Source organism: Apis laboriosa, unplaced genomic scaffold (genome assembly GCF_014066325.1).
Source record: "Apis laboriosa isolate Shangri-la unplaced genomic scaffold, ASM1406632v1 scaffold78_cov150, whole genome shotgun sequence".
NCBI classification, from domain to species: Eukaryota; Metazoa; Arthropoda; class Insecta; order Hymenoptera; family Apidae; genus Apis; species Apis laboriosa.
In genome coordinates this window covers 770,961-787,032 of record NW_025224442.1, presented here as the reverse complement: position 1 = coordinate 787,032, position 16,072 = coordinate 770,961, and the positions used below count along the sequence as shown (strand labels likewise).

Genomic DNA, 16,072 nt, shown 5'->3' with positions numbered 1-16,072 from the left:
TTATTTTCAACATAATTTTAAATTGTATATTTTTTAAAAAATTGAATTGAATTTACATTTTTAGACATAACTATTTTAAAACAATTAATTTTATTTATAATTATATATATATTTTGTAATATTCTTTCCTCGTAATGGAACTGAATTAAAGCAGCAGAAGTTTAGAAGCTTCCTTCTTTTCCGGTTGGAAGTCTCCTAGTGGCATTGATAACGTGAGTTTATTGAAATATTTTTCTTTATTTATAATATATTTTATTTCATATAATAAAAAAAACTATTAATTAATAAACAATAATTATATAAGGATTCAATTTTATATAATAATTTATATAATAATACTAAATAGTTATATTAAATTCATATAATGGTTACGTTCTAACACGTGGCATTCTTTTAATAATAGCAATTTTTAATAATAGCAATATTTTTTAACACAAAACTTTCATTTTGTTAAGATTTATATGCTTAAATATTATATTGAATATATTAAATATTCAATATATCAAATATTGTTCATTTTATATTTTGAAATAAAATAGTCATCTTTTCAGGTTATTAATTATGTTTTTGTTTTTTGAAATTATTCATTTATGATATTTATAAAAAGATATCAAAATAACACGTAATAAGTGAATAAAACAAGTAATAATTAAAATCATGAAGTTGAAAATAATTATTTGTCAATATTTGTATTTTATTCGTATTTTATTTATAGGTTATTCGTAAGTCAATCTCAACGTTAAGATGTCAGGAGGTTTAGATGTATTATCTCTCAAAGAGGATGATGTTACAAAAATGTTGGCTGCCTATACTCACTTAGGTGCAGAAAATGTTAATTTTCAAATGGAACAATATGTATACAAAAAGAAAAGTGATGGTAAATTTTATTTGATACAAAGTTACATTTTATTGTTAGTTAATATGATTTATTATTTTTTGCTATTATTTTTAAATGCAGGTGTCAGTATTATTAATTTACGCCATACATGGGAGAAATTATTATTGGCAGCACGTGCCATTGTTGCTATTGAACATCCCAGTGAAGTCTTTGTCATTAGTTGCCGACAAACTGGACAAAGAGCTGTTTTGAAATTTGCACAACATACTGGAGCTACACCTATTGCAGGACGTTTTACTCCTGGTGCATTTACTAATCAAATACAGGTTGATATATATTTAATATAAATATTTATATATAAATTAATTATTTTTATATATTTATATATAAATGATAAGCATTAATTCTTCATAATTTATATTTATTAACTTATTTTGATTTAACCTATTTTTTTTTATTTAAAAATTTCATATTCATATGATCAAATTATTATTTTATATTAATTTTAATTAATTGTTTTAGTCAGCTTTTCGTGAACCACGACTTTTGATTGTTACTGATCCATCTACTGATCATCAACCAATTACTGAGGCCAGTTATGTAAATATTCCAGTAATTGCTTTTTGTAATACTGATTCACCTCTTCGTTTTGTTGACATTGCAATTCCCTGTAATACAAAAAGTCTTCATTGTGTTGGTCTGATGTGGTGGCTATTGGCAAGAGAAGTATTAAGATTAAGAGGCTCTATTGCTCGTGAAACTAAATGGGATGTTGTTGTAGATTTATTCTTCTATAGAGATCCAGAGGAGGTAATATACAATCATTATTAAGTTATTCATACTATTAATGCAATTTCAATATGAAAAAAAAAACTTTGATTTTATTTCATTTCATTTATAATTTATAAATGATGAAAAAGTATCCAGAAATATATTTGTTGACCTTATTTATATGGCTTAATCTTTACTGAATATATTTTTACAATTTGCTTATATTTTAATCTAATTTATATTAATAAATAAAGTTCTAAAATATTGTTTTAAGGCTGAGAAAGAAGAACAAGCAGCTAAGGAAATAGCACCAGCTAAAGATTTTGCTGGAGCAGTTGAAGTTGCAGCTGCTGCTGAACCTGGCTGGGTCAATGAAGTTGATACAGCAGGAGCAGTTGCTCCTGAGAATTGGGCTGATGATGTAGCGACACCAACTGCTGCTACTATTCCTACAGCAGGTGCTGCACAAGCATTCCAAACCAGTGGAGACTGGGCTGCTCAAGTGAATATTTTTTAATTATAAGTTTAATTTTAATAAGTTCAATAAATAAGTTTAATTGTAAATTTAAAATTTGATATTAAATCAAATTATTATTTATTTTCTTTATATTTTAGACTTCAGAAGAATGGTCTGCTACAACACAATCTGCAGCAGGACAAAGTTGGGGAGGTGCCACAACAGAAAAATGGTAATTTCATTTTCTTTGATGATTTCATGCATTTTGTATGATCAATTTAATAAAGTGATTAAAAATCTAAAAATACATTTATATATATCATAATCTTATTATTCTATCTTAAAAAGATATTTAGATTAATATTAAATATAAATTTACATATAGTACATATTCATTATATCAAAAATAAAATAAAATAAATTACAATATAATGATTAATTTTCAAACGCAAAATATATAAGTAAAAATTATATATATATATATATATATATATATTATAATTAATGAAAAAAAGATGGAGATAAGATAACAATTAGAAAATCAACCTCTCTTCAAAATATTGCAAATGAAACAAATATAAATAAGAAAAATAAATAGTTAGAAAAGGATAGAGATAATATAAAAATTGATTATTATTGCTATCTTTTGAATAGAAGATATCTTTTAAAAATATTTAAAAAATGATACTGATCTTTAATTTTTCCTTAGCTTATCCTATCCATCAAAAAAATATATCTGTCACTCGAGAGATGGCAGTAACAATCAATTCTTGCACTATATCTATTCTTTTTTTTTTTTTTTTTTTTTTTTTTTTTTTTTTTTTTTTTTTTTTTTTTTTTTATATTTCATTTGCAGTGCTCTGAAGATGGCGCTGATTTAATAATTTTTACCTATACTGTCATTTATATTTATAAATTTCATTCACTTAGAGATGATATCTACTTCTAATTTCTTTTTTTAAAATTCTGATTTATGTTTTATGATATTTCAAGAATCCGAAAAAAATTTCGTATGTCATTTCTTTTCTAATTATATTCTCCTATTATAAATTTTTTAATTCAAAAATTTTGATTTTATGTCAGAAATTGAATAAAATAATATAATCCAAAAAGTAATGATAATGATATAATTTCTAATAAAAATTTTTTACGAAATATAATATATTTATAATTAGTTATATACGTTATATATACATAATCGAATTTAGAAACAAATTTTCAAATTCTTAATGGATATTATATGTGAATTTTAATACTCGTTCGTAAAAATTATTCTAAAAAAAATAAAATAATAAAAAATATTTTCGAAAGCAGTGAAATATTGTAAAGATGAAACGATAATTATGATTTTTGGACAATGATAAATTCTATTCGCATAAACGAAAAAACAAAACCAAAGAAATGCACATTTTTTAAATATATTTTACAAAACATTCTATTCGTACAGCATATAAAACAATACTCTGTATTTATTTTATATTCACACATTAGCTCTATACGACTGTACCACCATATTTTTTCGTTATATATAGAATATAACTTTATACAATATTCGGCGTAATTTTCAAATATCAGTACTATGAAAGTGCGGTATCCTTTCGACGTATAGTTTCATGCTTTCCGCCTGTTGAAAATGCTGGTGCAGTCCTATCAAATTTTTCCGAATTAATCGCACGTTCTCGATCGATTGTCAATTCCGTTGCATCTGAGTTCATGTTTTTATTAAAAAAATTTCCAGAGGAATATTTTTGTTGATTATTCAAATTAGCACTTGATTTATCATGATCGATGTGCGTATTTTTTATTTCCGGTTTCATTTCAGTCAGTGTAACTCTTGCAGATTTTGATGAACTTTTCAGATGCACCATATGATTCGTTGAGTCTGTATTACTTCTTTTATGACCAATATGATTATGATGATTTGAAAAAACAGAATCCGTTTTGCTTAAAAACTGGCTATTTTCCATACTATTGAGACCACTTGTGCCACTAGTACTTCCAATACCATTACTGTTGGAAATATCTCCCATGTTAAAGTTTCTTTCTTTGGGACCATTTTGCCAAAAAGAATCGTCAAACACTTCTGTATCACGTTGTTCCGGAGATAATCTACTGATACGAGCCTTAACAATAGCCAGATGTCTATGTACATAATCCTGATGAGGTGCTAGAGCTGCTGCACGTTCCAAACATTGAGCAGCTAAACCCAATTTACCACGTTCAACCATTACAACACATAAATTGTGAAGACCTTGAATATTTGTTGGATCCAACTGCAGAATTCTACGATAACACTGTAAAAAATATAAAAATTTAAAAATTTTTATATTAGTGTTGAAATATTTAAAAATATTTATTATTTGTAATGATAAACTTACATTTTCAGCAGCATCCAAATCTTTTATATTATTTATGTAAATATCACCTAAAAGGATTAATCCTTTAACGTGGTCCGGATGAAATCTAACCAGTTGATTTAAAAATGGAGCAGCTTCAAGAGGACGTTGTTCATCTGCTAATAAAAGAGCCAAATTAAATAAAGCAGAACGAAAATCTTCTTTGAGTGCAACAGCATTGCGAAACCATCTTTCTGCACTTCCACTATCATGGTCATCCATAGCTAGCATTCCAAGATTAAAATGAACTCTTTCATTGTTGGAATCCTAAAAGTAATCATTATTAAAATAATGGAAAAGAATATTTTGAAATATTATTTTGATATTATATATGAAAAAATATGAAGAAAAATACTTTTCGTAAGAGTTTTAGAAGTCTTTCTCTAGCTACTTTTCGTAGTTCGGCGCGTCCTAATTCTTGAAGTAAAATGGCTGAATTTAGTAACGCTTGTTCATGTTCTGGATCAAATTCAAGAGCTTTGTCAAGATATGCTAGAGCTTGAGATGCTTTCCCTTGTTCAAGAAATACGACTCCAAGCTTTAAAAATAAAATTAACATAATATATAATCTTCTAATAAATATTATTAATATTTAATGATTTTATTTTTTATATTTACGTTATAATAAATGTCTGGATTGTTACTATCGTAGAAAAGAGCTCGTTCATAAACTTCCTGGGCTTCTTTGGTACGATTAAGTTTAATTAAAACATCACCTCGGTTAATATACGCTTGCGTATAATCTGCGCGCATACTAATGGCTTGTCTATAAAGCAGATCAGCTTCTTCTAACCTAGTTGCATTCTTCGCTATTAGGTTTGCTAAATTTACAAAAACATTCAAGTGATTTGGAGCTATTCGCGCTTGATAAGACTCTCCAGGTTTTGCTTTTGGTAATAAAGATTTTGCCTAAAACAGTTTTGTTTTGTTGAACTTTATAAATATTATTATTAAATAATTTTATAATTATATTATTTTAATTATGCATTTACTTTTAAGTATGCATCTTCAGCTTCTTTGAACATCTTCAGATGATTATAAGTTCTACCCACATTAATATGTGCACCAATATCATCACCTTGAACTTGCACAGCCATATTGAAGAAATTCAATGCTTCTTTGAATTTTCCTTGACTTTCCAAAGCATGCCCAACATTGTTAAATAATTTGGCATTGCGATCGTTTACTTTTAATCCTGACATAAATATGGAATATTCATCTAACCAATCGTAATTTCTCATAAAGGTTTTTGTTGTATGCGCGGCCAAAAGAGTTATTAATAAAAATAGTGTTAATTTCTTAAATCTATAAATATGAAAAGTTTAAATTAAGAATATAGTCCAAGAAAATTTTGAATATTTATAAAAAAAATTTGAATATTTATAATTTACTTTTTATCGCATAAAATGCTCCATCCATATCCAATAAGCATACAAAATCCCATAGATGGAGCATACAATACTCTTTCAGCAATGACAAATCCCACTGGGAAGAAAAGATTTGAGGCAGGTAAAAATGGAAGTACCATCATAGCCAAACTCTATATAAAAAATTCCATAATCAATTTTTTAAAATTATACCTTAATTTAAGAAAAAAATACAAAATTAATTTAATACTAACCATTATAAGAATAATAGAAGTTTGTCTATTAGGTGTTAAAATTGCTGTTATCAGTAATCCTAGTATGGTTGTATGAGTTGCTATAGTAGCAAGATTGCGAGGATCCGAAAAACTTTCTATCAACGGTATCGTTCCCATAGTCCAATCACAGCATAAATCGCTTGGAAGAAATAGTAGTCTTAAATTAACTGCTGCGAGGTAATTATAGGTAAGTTGTCTTATTGGCGTTGGAGCCACTGACGCGGGATTGTCAAATCTGAAATATTAAAAAGAATTATTAATTTTTATTATAGGAATTTTATATTTATAAAAAAACAAGATTCTTTGATTTCAATTTTTAATTAAACGCATATAACACTTATAATTATTTACAGATACCTGGTAAATACAGGTAACTTTGAGCCCATTACATGTAGTCGAAGGATAAGTAAACTAAATGTAACGAGCGTAAGGACCGTCAATCGTTTTGTACCTTCAGTGGACCAAGTAAGTGATATTTTTTTCCCACCAAAAGCTGCCTTTAATGTTAGGAAAATATCCACTGCTCTTATCTAAACGAATAATAAAATATATAAATTTAAAAAAAATTTTTTTAAATTATAATATTTATATATTAATTTACCTTTTGTACAACAAAAATTTCATAAAATACACAAACTGCAGTAGCTGTTATTCCTTGTTCTTTACATAACATGGCAGTGAAAACAAAAAACATAGATAATATCAAAGATTTCCATCCTAAAAATAAAAATAATATCTATTTTAATAAATAATAATAATTTACAATAATAAATGTTAAAAAAATAAAAAAAATTAAATACCTGTAGATCTTCTACTTCTACAGCATTTAGTATATGTGATTAAAGCCGCTAAGTAAAATAAGGAGGACAATGTTTCTGCTCTTCCGACCACTCCTGTAACCTTAATACACGATTATCCACTGACAATGCATCTAAACACGAACTAGGAACTACGACGCGATCGATCGCTCGACGTCGACCATTTGAATCTGGATACATTGATACATTGTCGCCGAAGAGGAGAACAAGGACTAGAAATAATTATCAAATAATATTCTCGTGTAATTTCAAGGTAACGTCGATCGATTCGATCGATATAGAAAGCAGTCTAAACAACTTACTGCTTCTGTATGTATAGGATGAACCGCAAACAGAAGAGAAGACACAAAAGTTGCAGAATCAGATAGAAACATCAAACAAGTCCTGCAATATCAATTAATACATACTTTATTCTTATTTTGAACTATTTTATTATATAAAAATAATTTAAATGATATTTTTAAATATTATATATATTATGAATATAATATTTATATAGAATATAAATATTTCTAAATTCTAAATATTTATTTAATATTATATATTATGTTTATTTAATGTTTGAATAATTTTTTTTCTCTCACATATGTAGTATTACTTAATATATTTTATATTGTATATTATATTAAAACATAATATATAGTTAAAAAAAAAAGATCTATCTTTTTAAAAAAAGAAAAAACACACCTGAAATATAATAAGCATACTCCAATATGTAGAATAACATTAAGTAGGTGATATCCCATAGGATCCAATTGATGAATTAAGTAATTCCATCGAAATGTGAGAACACACAAAGGCCTATATGATTTGTGCGATTGCTCCTATTTAAAAATAAATACAATTGTTTTGATACTCACAAAATTAAATTAAAAACTCACAATATTATAAATAATTATATTTAATATTATAAATAATAAGCTATTTTAGTATTTTAGTTTGAAATATATGTAATATAATATATATATAATAAATATATTATATAATATATATAATATATTTTATACATTCTTTTTCAAAAAAATAAATAAAAATTTACTAAAAATTTCATAAATTAATTAATTTCTTCTATAAATTATTTATAAAATATAATAATAATCATTTATAAAATAATTTAATTTTAGGATTAAAAATATTTAATAAAATTGAATAATATATCAATCTTCATTGAAATGATTGATAAATAATAAAAAAAAAAATTTTTGATCAAAAATATTGATTTGGCCAAAAACAAAAAAACTTAAAGAATTTAAGGTTAAATAAGATTTACTTACTTAAAACTAAATTGAATCGAACCAAATCGAAAGGGAAGGAAAAGGAAGAGAAGAGTTGAACGGATCAATACACAAGAAGGTAGACAAGAGTGAAAGGGAAGGGGAAATCGAAAGCGCCCATTACATTACATATCGTATTACCTTGTGCATAGGAGTACCCCAGAAATCATTGTAAAAAACATTTTTTAAAGGTGTATGAGGCCTGAGATCACGATTATCTTTTATCGCTGAAATATCATCAAAAACGAAGCCGCAATTAAGGCTATTTAAATAAACAGCGAATGCGCTTATGGCGACAATCGCCGCGAGTGCTCCCCGCGCAGGCACTCCCATCACAAATAAGACATTGATCGGCCGTTTTTTTCTCGCGATTTTCAATTTAGATTCTACTGAACAAGCTCTTATGCTTGCTTCACCAACACTTAATCCTTCTGCTTTTTTTTTTAATTATTTATGCTAACTATCTATCTAGCTATTTTGTCTGTCGAGCCGAGACTTTAACCCCGCGATGTCCAGAAATGATGCAGGAAATTCATCTCTAGGCACGTAGACATTGGTATGCTCCTCTTCAAACACATTATGACACCTATGTATCCAATGTCGGCGAATATAAGCGCGCTTTCTTGTAGACCGATCCCCAGAATTCAATGAACGACATGTCAACAACAAATAGGTATATATTGTTTTAGGAAAAATTAAATGATATCGAATAAATCAGAATTGATGATTACTATGTGCGCGTGTTAAAATCAACTGTCAAACGATAGATGTGTATACGATTGTACAGTAATGCACGCTACGTATCGTGAAACGAGTAACGCAAGTACGATATTACGACAGCGACGACGCGGATTTACTTTAGAAAGAACACGCATGCGCAGTATAAGATTAAGCGCGAAATATACATAACTTTACCAATATGTAATTCAAAATATTCCATTTTAGAAGTATAATTAGTATCTTTGGAATATTTCTAGCAAAGCTTAAAATATAATAGTAAGTATCATAAATAATACATTAATCTTTATGAATTAATTTTTTTTATTTTTTTTTAATTTATAAATTTCTGTTTATGTTACATTGTTCTATCATTGGTAACAGATATAATATAAACGCCATTTTTAAAATATTTATTATAGTGTAAAAATTTAAGATGAAATTTCTTTAAAAAAATAATTTTTTATAATTTCATAATCTATTTATAAAGATAAATTAATTTATGTATCATATATATCATATCATATATATATTTATATATTTTATATTCTATAACTTTGTTAGGAATATATCGTAATATTACGAAAATATAAAGAATAAAAATCTTATTTTATAATTTATACGCTATTAAATTACTGAAATTTCGAATATTAATTTATGTATTTTCTGTATAGAATAAAATGAAATAATTATTTTTATTTCAATTTTTTATTTTTTAACAATAATTCAGTTTAAATTATACAATAATAATATTATAATAAATAGAAATAAAGAATACATTATTTAAACATTTAAAACAAAGCAACCGCGCATAGTTGGAATTGACCAATAGAAACACTGTATTGTGTTCAAACTATGGTGGGAGAAGCATCATAGACGATTCGTTGGACGACAGTCGAAGTAAGCATGCCCTAAGCTCCGTTTGTGGTGATATTTATGCTGTTTAAAATAATTTATTGATAATTTTTACAATCAATGAAGTGATTATTATTCGCGAAATTAACGTGATTAATTTTCACAATAACTCATCATTCAATAACTTTTCAACATAGGAAAGAAGAAATATTTCTACAAAATTAAGTAGCGTCCTTTCTGAATCTTCCGAAAAGCGTAAGTATTTACAACTTTTTTCCTTATTTGCCATTTGCACGATTCGTACAGTGAAAGATACATTGAACTGAATCGTGAATATAATGAGTTCGTGAAAACAGTATAAAGAAAGAAAAAAAACTATCTATAAATAATTTTTTTGCTTATATTAATATATAAATGAAATACATCTGTGTAACAAAAATTATTGAAATGTTAAAAATATTTAATGAAATATAAAATAATATATTTTTTATATTTATAAATAATATAATATTTATTAATAATATACATATTATAAATAAAGAAATAATTAAATAGAAAGATACTTTTTATTAAAAATAATCTTAAATAATAGATATATTCTAGAAATGATATATTTACATATTAAAATAAAAAGAAATAAATATTCTAAGGTAACAGTATATGAATTTTTTATATCCACGGAAGAGAAAGTTTAACCTATTTCTTTCGGAACTGCGCGACAGTGGAACACAATATAAAGGGGCTGCAACATAGGGGAGAATAAATGCGAACAAAAAAAATCGTTTTACATTTTGACCAGTAAAATTCGATTGAATTTTTCTGTGAATCCATAGTTTTAATATTATTATCTACTACATTATATTCTCTTATGAACTAATATGTTTATTATTTAAATCAATGATAGATATATTATAATAATTTAAAAAAAAAAAAATAATTCTTATTGCAAAATTTGTATGAAGAATTAAATAAGTAATGTTCTTATTTTTAATTTTTAAAATTAATGCTTTCTTTTTTATCTTGCTTTATTTTTATTTAATTGATAATTGAAATAATTATAATAAATATATTTATTATTTTTTGATGACATTAAATATTTTATAATTTTGTAAAAAATAAATGATAATACAAATTAAATTAAATTAAAATTGTATTAATATTATTAATATTTATTAATATAGATATTATAAAATATATTTAATTCTATTCTTTCAAAAATTAACTATTTTACTTAATTTACTAAATTTACTAAATTTGTAAATCTTATTTATAAATTATCTTATCTATCTTATCTATCATTTTTTATATTATTTATATATATATATAATAAATTATATTTATTTATTTAATGAAATTTCTATATTGATAATGTACAATAATTAAAGAATCATAATTCATTAATAATTTCATTAATATAAAAATCATATAATTTAATTAAGTTAAAGGATAAAAATTTCTGTTATCAAAAAAATAAAAGCAAAACTATGTATTGCTAGACTTCTCGAGGCAATATGCTCAAAGAGCAATGCCACCCAATCGATCGGTTTATGTCTGGGCGTCCCGACGCCAGCTGCAACTCTTATATGTATATATACAGGGTGGTACGCATTATGTTTCCTCGTATATTTTCTTTTTAAATCATCGGAAATTATATTTTTTAACAAATTTTTCTTTTTTCTTTTTCTTATTTAAAATGTATGTTATTATATAAAATTTACATTGATTCAATTTTTAAAAAAATAAAAATAAATTATGAATAGAATAATATCAAAAAAATAAATCAATTAATAAATAATATTAACATAATTCATTTAAAAAAATATATATATATTACAAAAAAACATTATCTTTCTCGTATTGATAATATTTCTATATTATACAAATATTTTAAGTATCGAATTTGATTAATATTGGATTTAATTCATTTTTTTAGAATAAGATAAAGGATGAACCAAGAAGATCAGGAAAAGAGTATGGATAAGAAAGAAATTGCAGAAGAAGAGAGAGAGAAAATGTTGAATGCTGAGAATACGAAACATACTGTGGCATCGACCGTTCCAGAAATGGAATCTGAAGATCAGAAACCTAAAAAGAAAATTCCAATTGGTGGCATTAAAATGCCTGGCTTCTATCGTACAAAGAGCAAAGAACTTTGTAAAGTAATTGAAATTCTTTTTGTTTTTTAATATATAGTATAGTATCAAAAATAATTATTTTTTAATTGAGTTTGTTTTTTTAATATAAAATATTTAATGTATATTTATGAACTACATGCTTGCGTGTATTTTCTTAAACTGTTCAAATTAAATAATATTCTTCACTTTGTAATTTTATAGAAGATAATAAAAAAGTAAAACGAATGTTTTTTTTAATTTAATCACGTAAATGAAGATTTAAGTAATAGAACGCGTGCATTGTTTAATTACTTCTTATTATATTAAGATATTAATTTATAGATATAAATTAATGAATAGTAATAGTTTGAATATAATTTTTTTTGATTGATTAACATCCGTTTACAATGAGCACAAAGTTCTTAAAGTAACATGCATGTGTTCATGAAGGGTGCTTATAGCCCCGTAACGATTTTTTTCTAACATTAAACCAATGAATGACGTCAGATAAACAGCACACCTGGCATTATTGATCATATGCTTTTTAAATAAGTATCGTTACGATATTAGAAGTAATATTGATTATTGAATTAAATATTAATATTACAAAATATATATTATTACAGAATATATAATATAGAAAATATATTTATCTTTTTATCTACTTTTTGAAAAATATTTTTATAATAAATAAATGAAAATATTCTAAAATTCATAAATTTGATTTGATAATTTTATTATTAGGAGGATGATGGTAATTCGGTTGAAACTGGTGAAGACGATACAACTGATAAAACTGTAAAAGAAAGTGATCAAAATGTATCATTGGAAAAAACAAATATGCCAAATAAAGATGTCAAAGAAAAAGAAGGACGAAGAGGAATTCTTAACGCGATAAAGTTACCTTTGGTTTCCGTTTTTCCTAGAAAGAAAAATAAGGTAATTATTTTAAGGTTTTATTTTTTTTACAATTTAATTATTAACTAGAAATATAAATAATTCAACATAATAAAATATAAATATTTTTTTTTCACAATTTATATTCTATAAGAAATTTTTTTATAAATCATTAATATTATTAAAGCTATGAAAAATTAATATAAAGAATTATCTTTACATTATATTTTTTAAATATATTATAACTTTTTTTATTTCATTTTATTTTTGATTATTATTTTCTTTTATACTTGAAAATTATAAAAAATAATATTATTTTAGGAAAGTGAAGTGGAATTAGGAACTACTGGAACTGCTGGATTAGCGAGTATTGAAACACTTGATGATACCGTAACAGAAAAAAATCCTATTGGAAATGAAGACGGTATGGAAACCGTTCGACTCGATGGAGATGCTCCAGACGGAATTGAATCTCCTAAACAACATTTTCTTGTTGCTTGTATATCCGCTGCAAGGCGAAATTTATTTGTGTTAGGTATATAATTATTTCATAATGATACAATCAATAATAATTCCAATTTATATAGTATTTCTAATTTATATAAAATTTTTTTAAAATATATAAAATTTTTTTTAAATATATAAAATTTTTTTAAAATGTAAAACAATATAAATCTTAAAATTTTAATAATATAATAATTTATAAGTAATACAATAATATAATTTAATTCATTCAATATATGTATAACAATAGTGGCCACATTATGCATCCTGGTATCAGTCGTGATTATCATCTGTATTGCTTGCATCGGTCCAAGAAAAAGTGCTTCACAATTGGTAAAAGATGGGAGCTTCGTTGAAGCAATAACTTCTTGTGGATTTGTACAAGGTATATCGGAAGATGGAGCATTCGCATTTCGTGGAATTCCGTATGCAGTTCCACCATTAGAAAATCGTCGTTGGCAACCTGCAGAATCTCTACGAAAAATAGAATATTGTTGGAAAAATACATATCAAGCACATAATTCTTCGAAAGTTTGTTGGCAACGAGAAATTTCAGGACGTATTATCGGAACTGAGAATTGTTTGTATTTGGATGTCTTTACTCCTGAAATTAGATACGATTTACCATTACCGGTAGTCGTCATGATTGGTGCTGAAACTCTTAGCGGTGGTTCTCCAGGTGTAATGCAACCTTCTGCAAAACTTGCTCGTGTTCGTGATATGGTGTTTGTTAGACCTAACTTTCGGTTAGTTTTTATTCTTTATTTTAATTTTTCTTATTTTTTCATATTTTTCATATTGCTATAAATTTATATGTATATATATAGTATGTATAGTATGTAAATAGTAGTAATTATATTATAGAATATATATACTATAATTTATAATGATTTTTTTTTTCATATTTCAGATTGGGCATTTTCGGGTTCTTAGCCACAGAGCCACTTTCAAGAACATCACATCCTCTCACATCCGGAAATTATGGTTTATCTGATATCATAGCAGCTCTTCAATGGGTTCATCTTAATATCGAAAATTTTGGCGGAAATAAATCATCTGTAACTTTATGGGGTCATCGAGCTGGAGCAACTCTTGTAACAACTCTAGTTGGTATTCGACGAACAAGAGATCTTTTTCAGAGAGTATGGATCTCTAGCGGTAGTGCAATATTTCCTGGAAGAGAATTGGAATTTTCAGAAACACTTAATGAGCTATTTTTAAATTCTACAAGATGTAATGATGCCGCCTGTTTACGAAGCAAAAGTGCGGAAGAGATCATGGATTCAGTTCCTGAGACTTGGCATTTAGGAAACATTGGTTTACCTGAAGCAAGAGAAGCAACAATTAGAGATAGAAGACACGAATGGCTTGTACTTGATCGTGCTATTCTTCAAGAACCTGTAGGTCAAATTTGGGCAAGAGATGAATTTTCAGTGAAAATAGTAATGGGCACCACTGCTCATGCTGGAGCTCCTCTTAAATATCTTATTTCTAATATTACTCTCAATTCCACACAAGTAGAGAAAATTGTAAAAGAATCTTTACTGGGCACAACAGGTTTAGCAGATGAAGCTCTCAGGTTAGATCTTTTATTAAATTCATTATATCTGTAAAAAATATTTTTATTTCAACTTCCATTTATATTTCTGTTAAAAAATTTCATTATTAATTAAAATTAAAATTTCAATTTATAAAAAAAAATTTATAAAAATTAATTTTTTTTCAGACGTTATAATGCAACATTGAGAGGTTTATTAAGCATGATTTCGGATATTCGTGTTGTATGTCCATTGCTAACAGTCGCTAGAATGAAGACCAATATTCCATTCTATGTGGCAACGCAACCGCGAGGTCAGTTTGCAGATCCCGATAGTGATGCTGCAGCAATACTAGGATCGTATGCTGCTCGTACTCCTGCTGAAAAAAGACACGTATCTGCTATGCAACAGCTTTTTAATCACTATGTTTGGCACGGTGAAGTAGCTCAGACAAATTCTAATGGTGTGAAACGAGTTTTAATTGTTGGTCAAGATACGCTTCCCGAACGTGATTATCCTAATTGCGATTTTTGGATAGAAAAAAATATAGTTCCATCTTATGGTCGAGTCGATTGAATTTTTTTTTTTTGGAATTATATTTGATGGACATTCCAAGATTTTTAACATATTTAAAATACTTTTATACGAAGACAATTTTGTTTTATTAGCTTTTGCAATCTATATTATTCTTATCGATTTTAAAAGCAAAAATAATTGAATTTTAAATTGTTATCTTTTATTAATTTCCCTATCATAATTTTCATAATTTTAATAACATTTTATAAAAAACAAAAAAAAAACCATTAGAATATTCAATTTAATAATAATATTTAAAGTCAGTTTAAATGTTTAAAGTTCAGCCATATCATAATAATTTTGTAAGATAAATTATAAAACAAAGTGCACGTTACTTATTTTTCTCGTTTAGAAGCAAAATAAATAATTATCCAAAAGGCTCTTTTTAAAGACAGAAACTATTAAAAATAGATTATTTTTTTTAGTTTCTTTTTCTTTTTTTAAAGAATAGCTAAATTTATAATATATTCTATTTCTTAGTTATACAAGTCATATTATTTTTAAAAAAATTAATATTATTTATTGTATAAATTAGATAAATATGACATGATTTTTTTGACTTAAAAATTATGAATTTGAATTTAATTTTAAATGAGAAATATGATAGCGATAATTATTTATTAATAATATTTTTACAGTTATTAATTAAATAATAACATATAACAAATATTCTTT

At 25.5% G+C, this 16,072-nt stretch overlaps 3 protein-coding genes across 8 annotated transcripts; 2 read left to right on the top strand and 1 right to left on the bottom strand.

The window, feature by feature from the left end:
- The first annotated feature begins 197 nt into the window (after positions 1–197).
- Positions 198–6,476, top strand: LOC122719465 (40S ribosomal protein SA). Of its 3 annotated transcripts, none has more exons than XM_043945284.1 (7): positions 198–212; positions 716–877; positions 959–1,164; positions 1,361–1,648; positions 1,884–2,111; positions 2,225–2,298; positions 6,458–6,476. In XM_043945284.1, coding segments are annotated over exons 2-7 (930 nt in total). In that variant the 5' UTR covers positions 198–212; positions 716–744; the 3' UTR covers positions 6,459–6,476. The 3 variants fall into 3 exon arrangements, with proteins under 3 accessions (XP_043801219.1, XP_043801220.1, XP_043801218.1); XM_043945285.1 differs by lacking the exon at positions 6,458–6,476 and adding an exon at positions 3,926–3,944; XM_043945283.1 differs by lacking the exon at positions 6,458–6,476 and having other exon boundaries at positions 2,225–2,373.
- LOC122719463 (protein O-mannosyl-transferase Tmtc3-like) lies at positions 3,469–9,001 on the bottom strand. Of its 3 annotated transcripts, none has more exons than XM_043945277.1 (13): positions 8,338–9,001; positions 7,610–7,746; positions 7,225–7,306; positions 6,905–7,004; positions 6,706–6,821; positions 6,462–6,634; positions 6,084–6,339; positions 5,854–6,002; positions 5,455–5,767; positions 5,081–5,371; positions 4,818–5,000; positions 4,445–4,729; positions 3,469–4,360 (listed from the first exon to the last, which is right to left on the bottom strand). In XM_043945277.1, the coding sequence occupies exons 1-13, from the start codon at positions 8,527–8,529 to the stop codon at positions 3,644–3,646; spliced, it is 2,994 nt and encodes a 997-aa protein (XP_043801212.1). In that variant the 5' UTR covers positions 8,530–9,001; the 3' UTR covers positions 3,469–3,643. The 3 variants fall into 3 exon arrangements, with proteins under 3 accessions (XP_043801212.1, XP_043801213.1, XP_043801214.1); XM_043945278.1 differs by having other exon boundaries at positions 8,197–8,480; XM_043945279.1 differs by lacking the exon at positions 8,338–9,001 and having other exon boundaries at positions 6,905–7,134; positions 7,610–7,668.
- LOC122719464 (neurotactin) lies at positions 6,551–15,433 on the top strand. Of its 2 annotated transcripts, none has more exons than XM_043945282.1 (7): positions 6,551–6,569; positions 11,702–11,927; positions 12,627–12,821; positions 13,101–13,314; positions 13,534–14,029; positions 14,194–14,862; positions 15,010–15,433. In XM_043945282.1, exons 2-7 carry the CDS (start codon positions 11,715–11,717, stop codon positions 15,395–15,397), a joined length of 2,175 nt encoding a protein of 724 aa, XP_043801217.1. In that variant the 5' UTR covers positions 6,551–6,569; positions 11,702–11,714; the 3' UTR covers positions 15,398–15,433. The 2 variants fall into 2 exon arrangements, with proteins under 2 accessions (XP_043801217.1, XP_043801215.1); XM_043945280.1 differs by lacking the exon at positions 6,551–6,569 and adding an exon at positions 9,820–10,023.
- The last annotated feature ends 639 nt before the right edge of the window (positions 15,434–16,072 follow it).

Bases quoted from the DNA above. Each gene is read 5' to 3' on its own strand.
- LOC122719464 (XM_043945282.1), top strand. From the start codon at position 11,715: ATGAACCAAGAAGATCAGGAAAAGAGTATGGATAAGAAAGAAATTGCA. The intron at 14,030-14,193 runs GTTAGTTTTTAT...TTCATATTTCAG, and splicing joins TTTGTTAGACCTAACTTTCG to ATTGGGCATTTTCGGGTTCT. The intron at 14,863-15,009 runs GTTAGATCTTTT...ATTTTTTTTCAG, and splicing joins TTAGCAGATGAAGCTCTCAG to ACGTTATAATGCAACATTGA.
- LOC122719463 (XM_043945277.1), bottom strand. From the start codon at position 8,529: ATGGGAGTGCCTGCGCGGGGAGCACTCGCGGCGATTGTCGCCATAAGC. The intron at 5,001-5,080 runs GTAAATATAAAA...TTATTTTTAAAG, and splicing joins ATCCAGACATTTATTATAAC to CTTGGAGTCGTATTTCTTGA. The intron at 4,730-4,817 runs GTATTTTTCTTC...GATTACTTTTAG, and splicing joins TTCTAAAACTCTTACGAAAA to GATTCCAACAATGAAAGAGT.
- LOC122719465 (XM_043945283.1), top strand. From the start codon at position 745: ATGTCAGGAGGTTTAGATGTATTATCTCTCAAAGAGGATGATGTTACA. The intron at 1,649-1,883 runs GTAATATACAAT...TATTGTTTTAAG, and splicing joins TCTATAGAGATCCAGAGGAG to GCTGAGAAAGAAGAACAAGC. The intron at 2,112-2,224 runs GTGAATATTTTT...TTTATATTTTAG, and splicing joins GTGGAGACTGGGCTGCTCAA to ACTTCAGAAGAATGGTCTGC.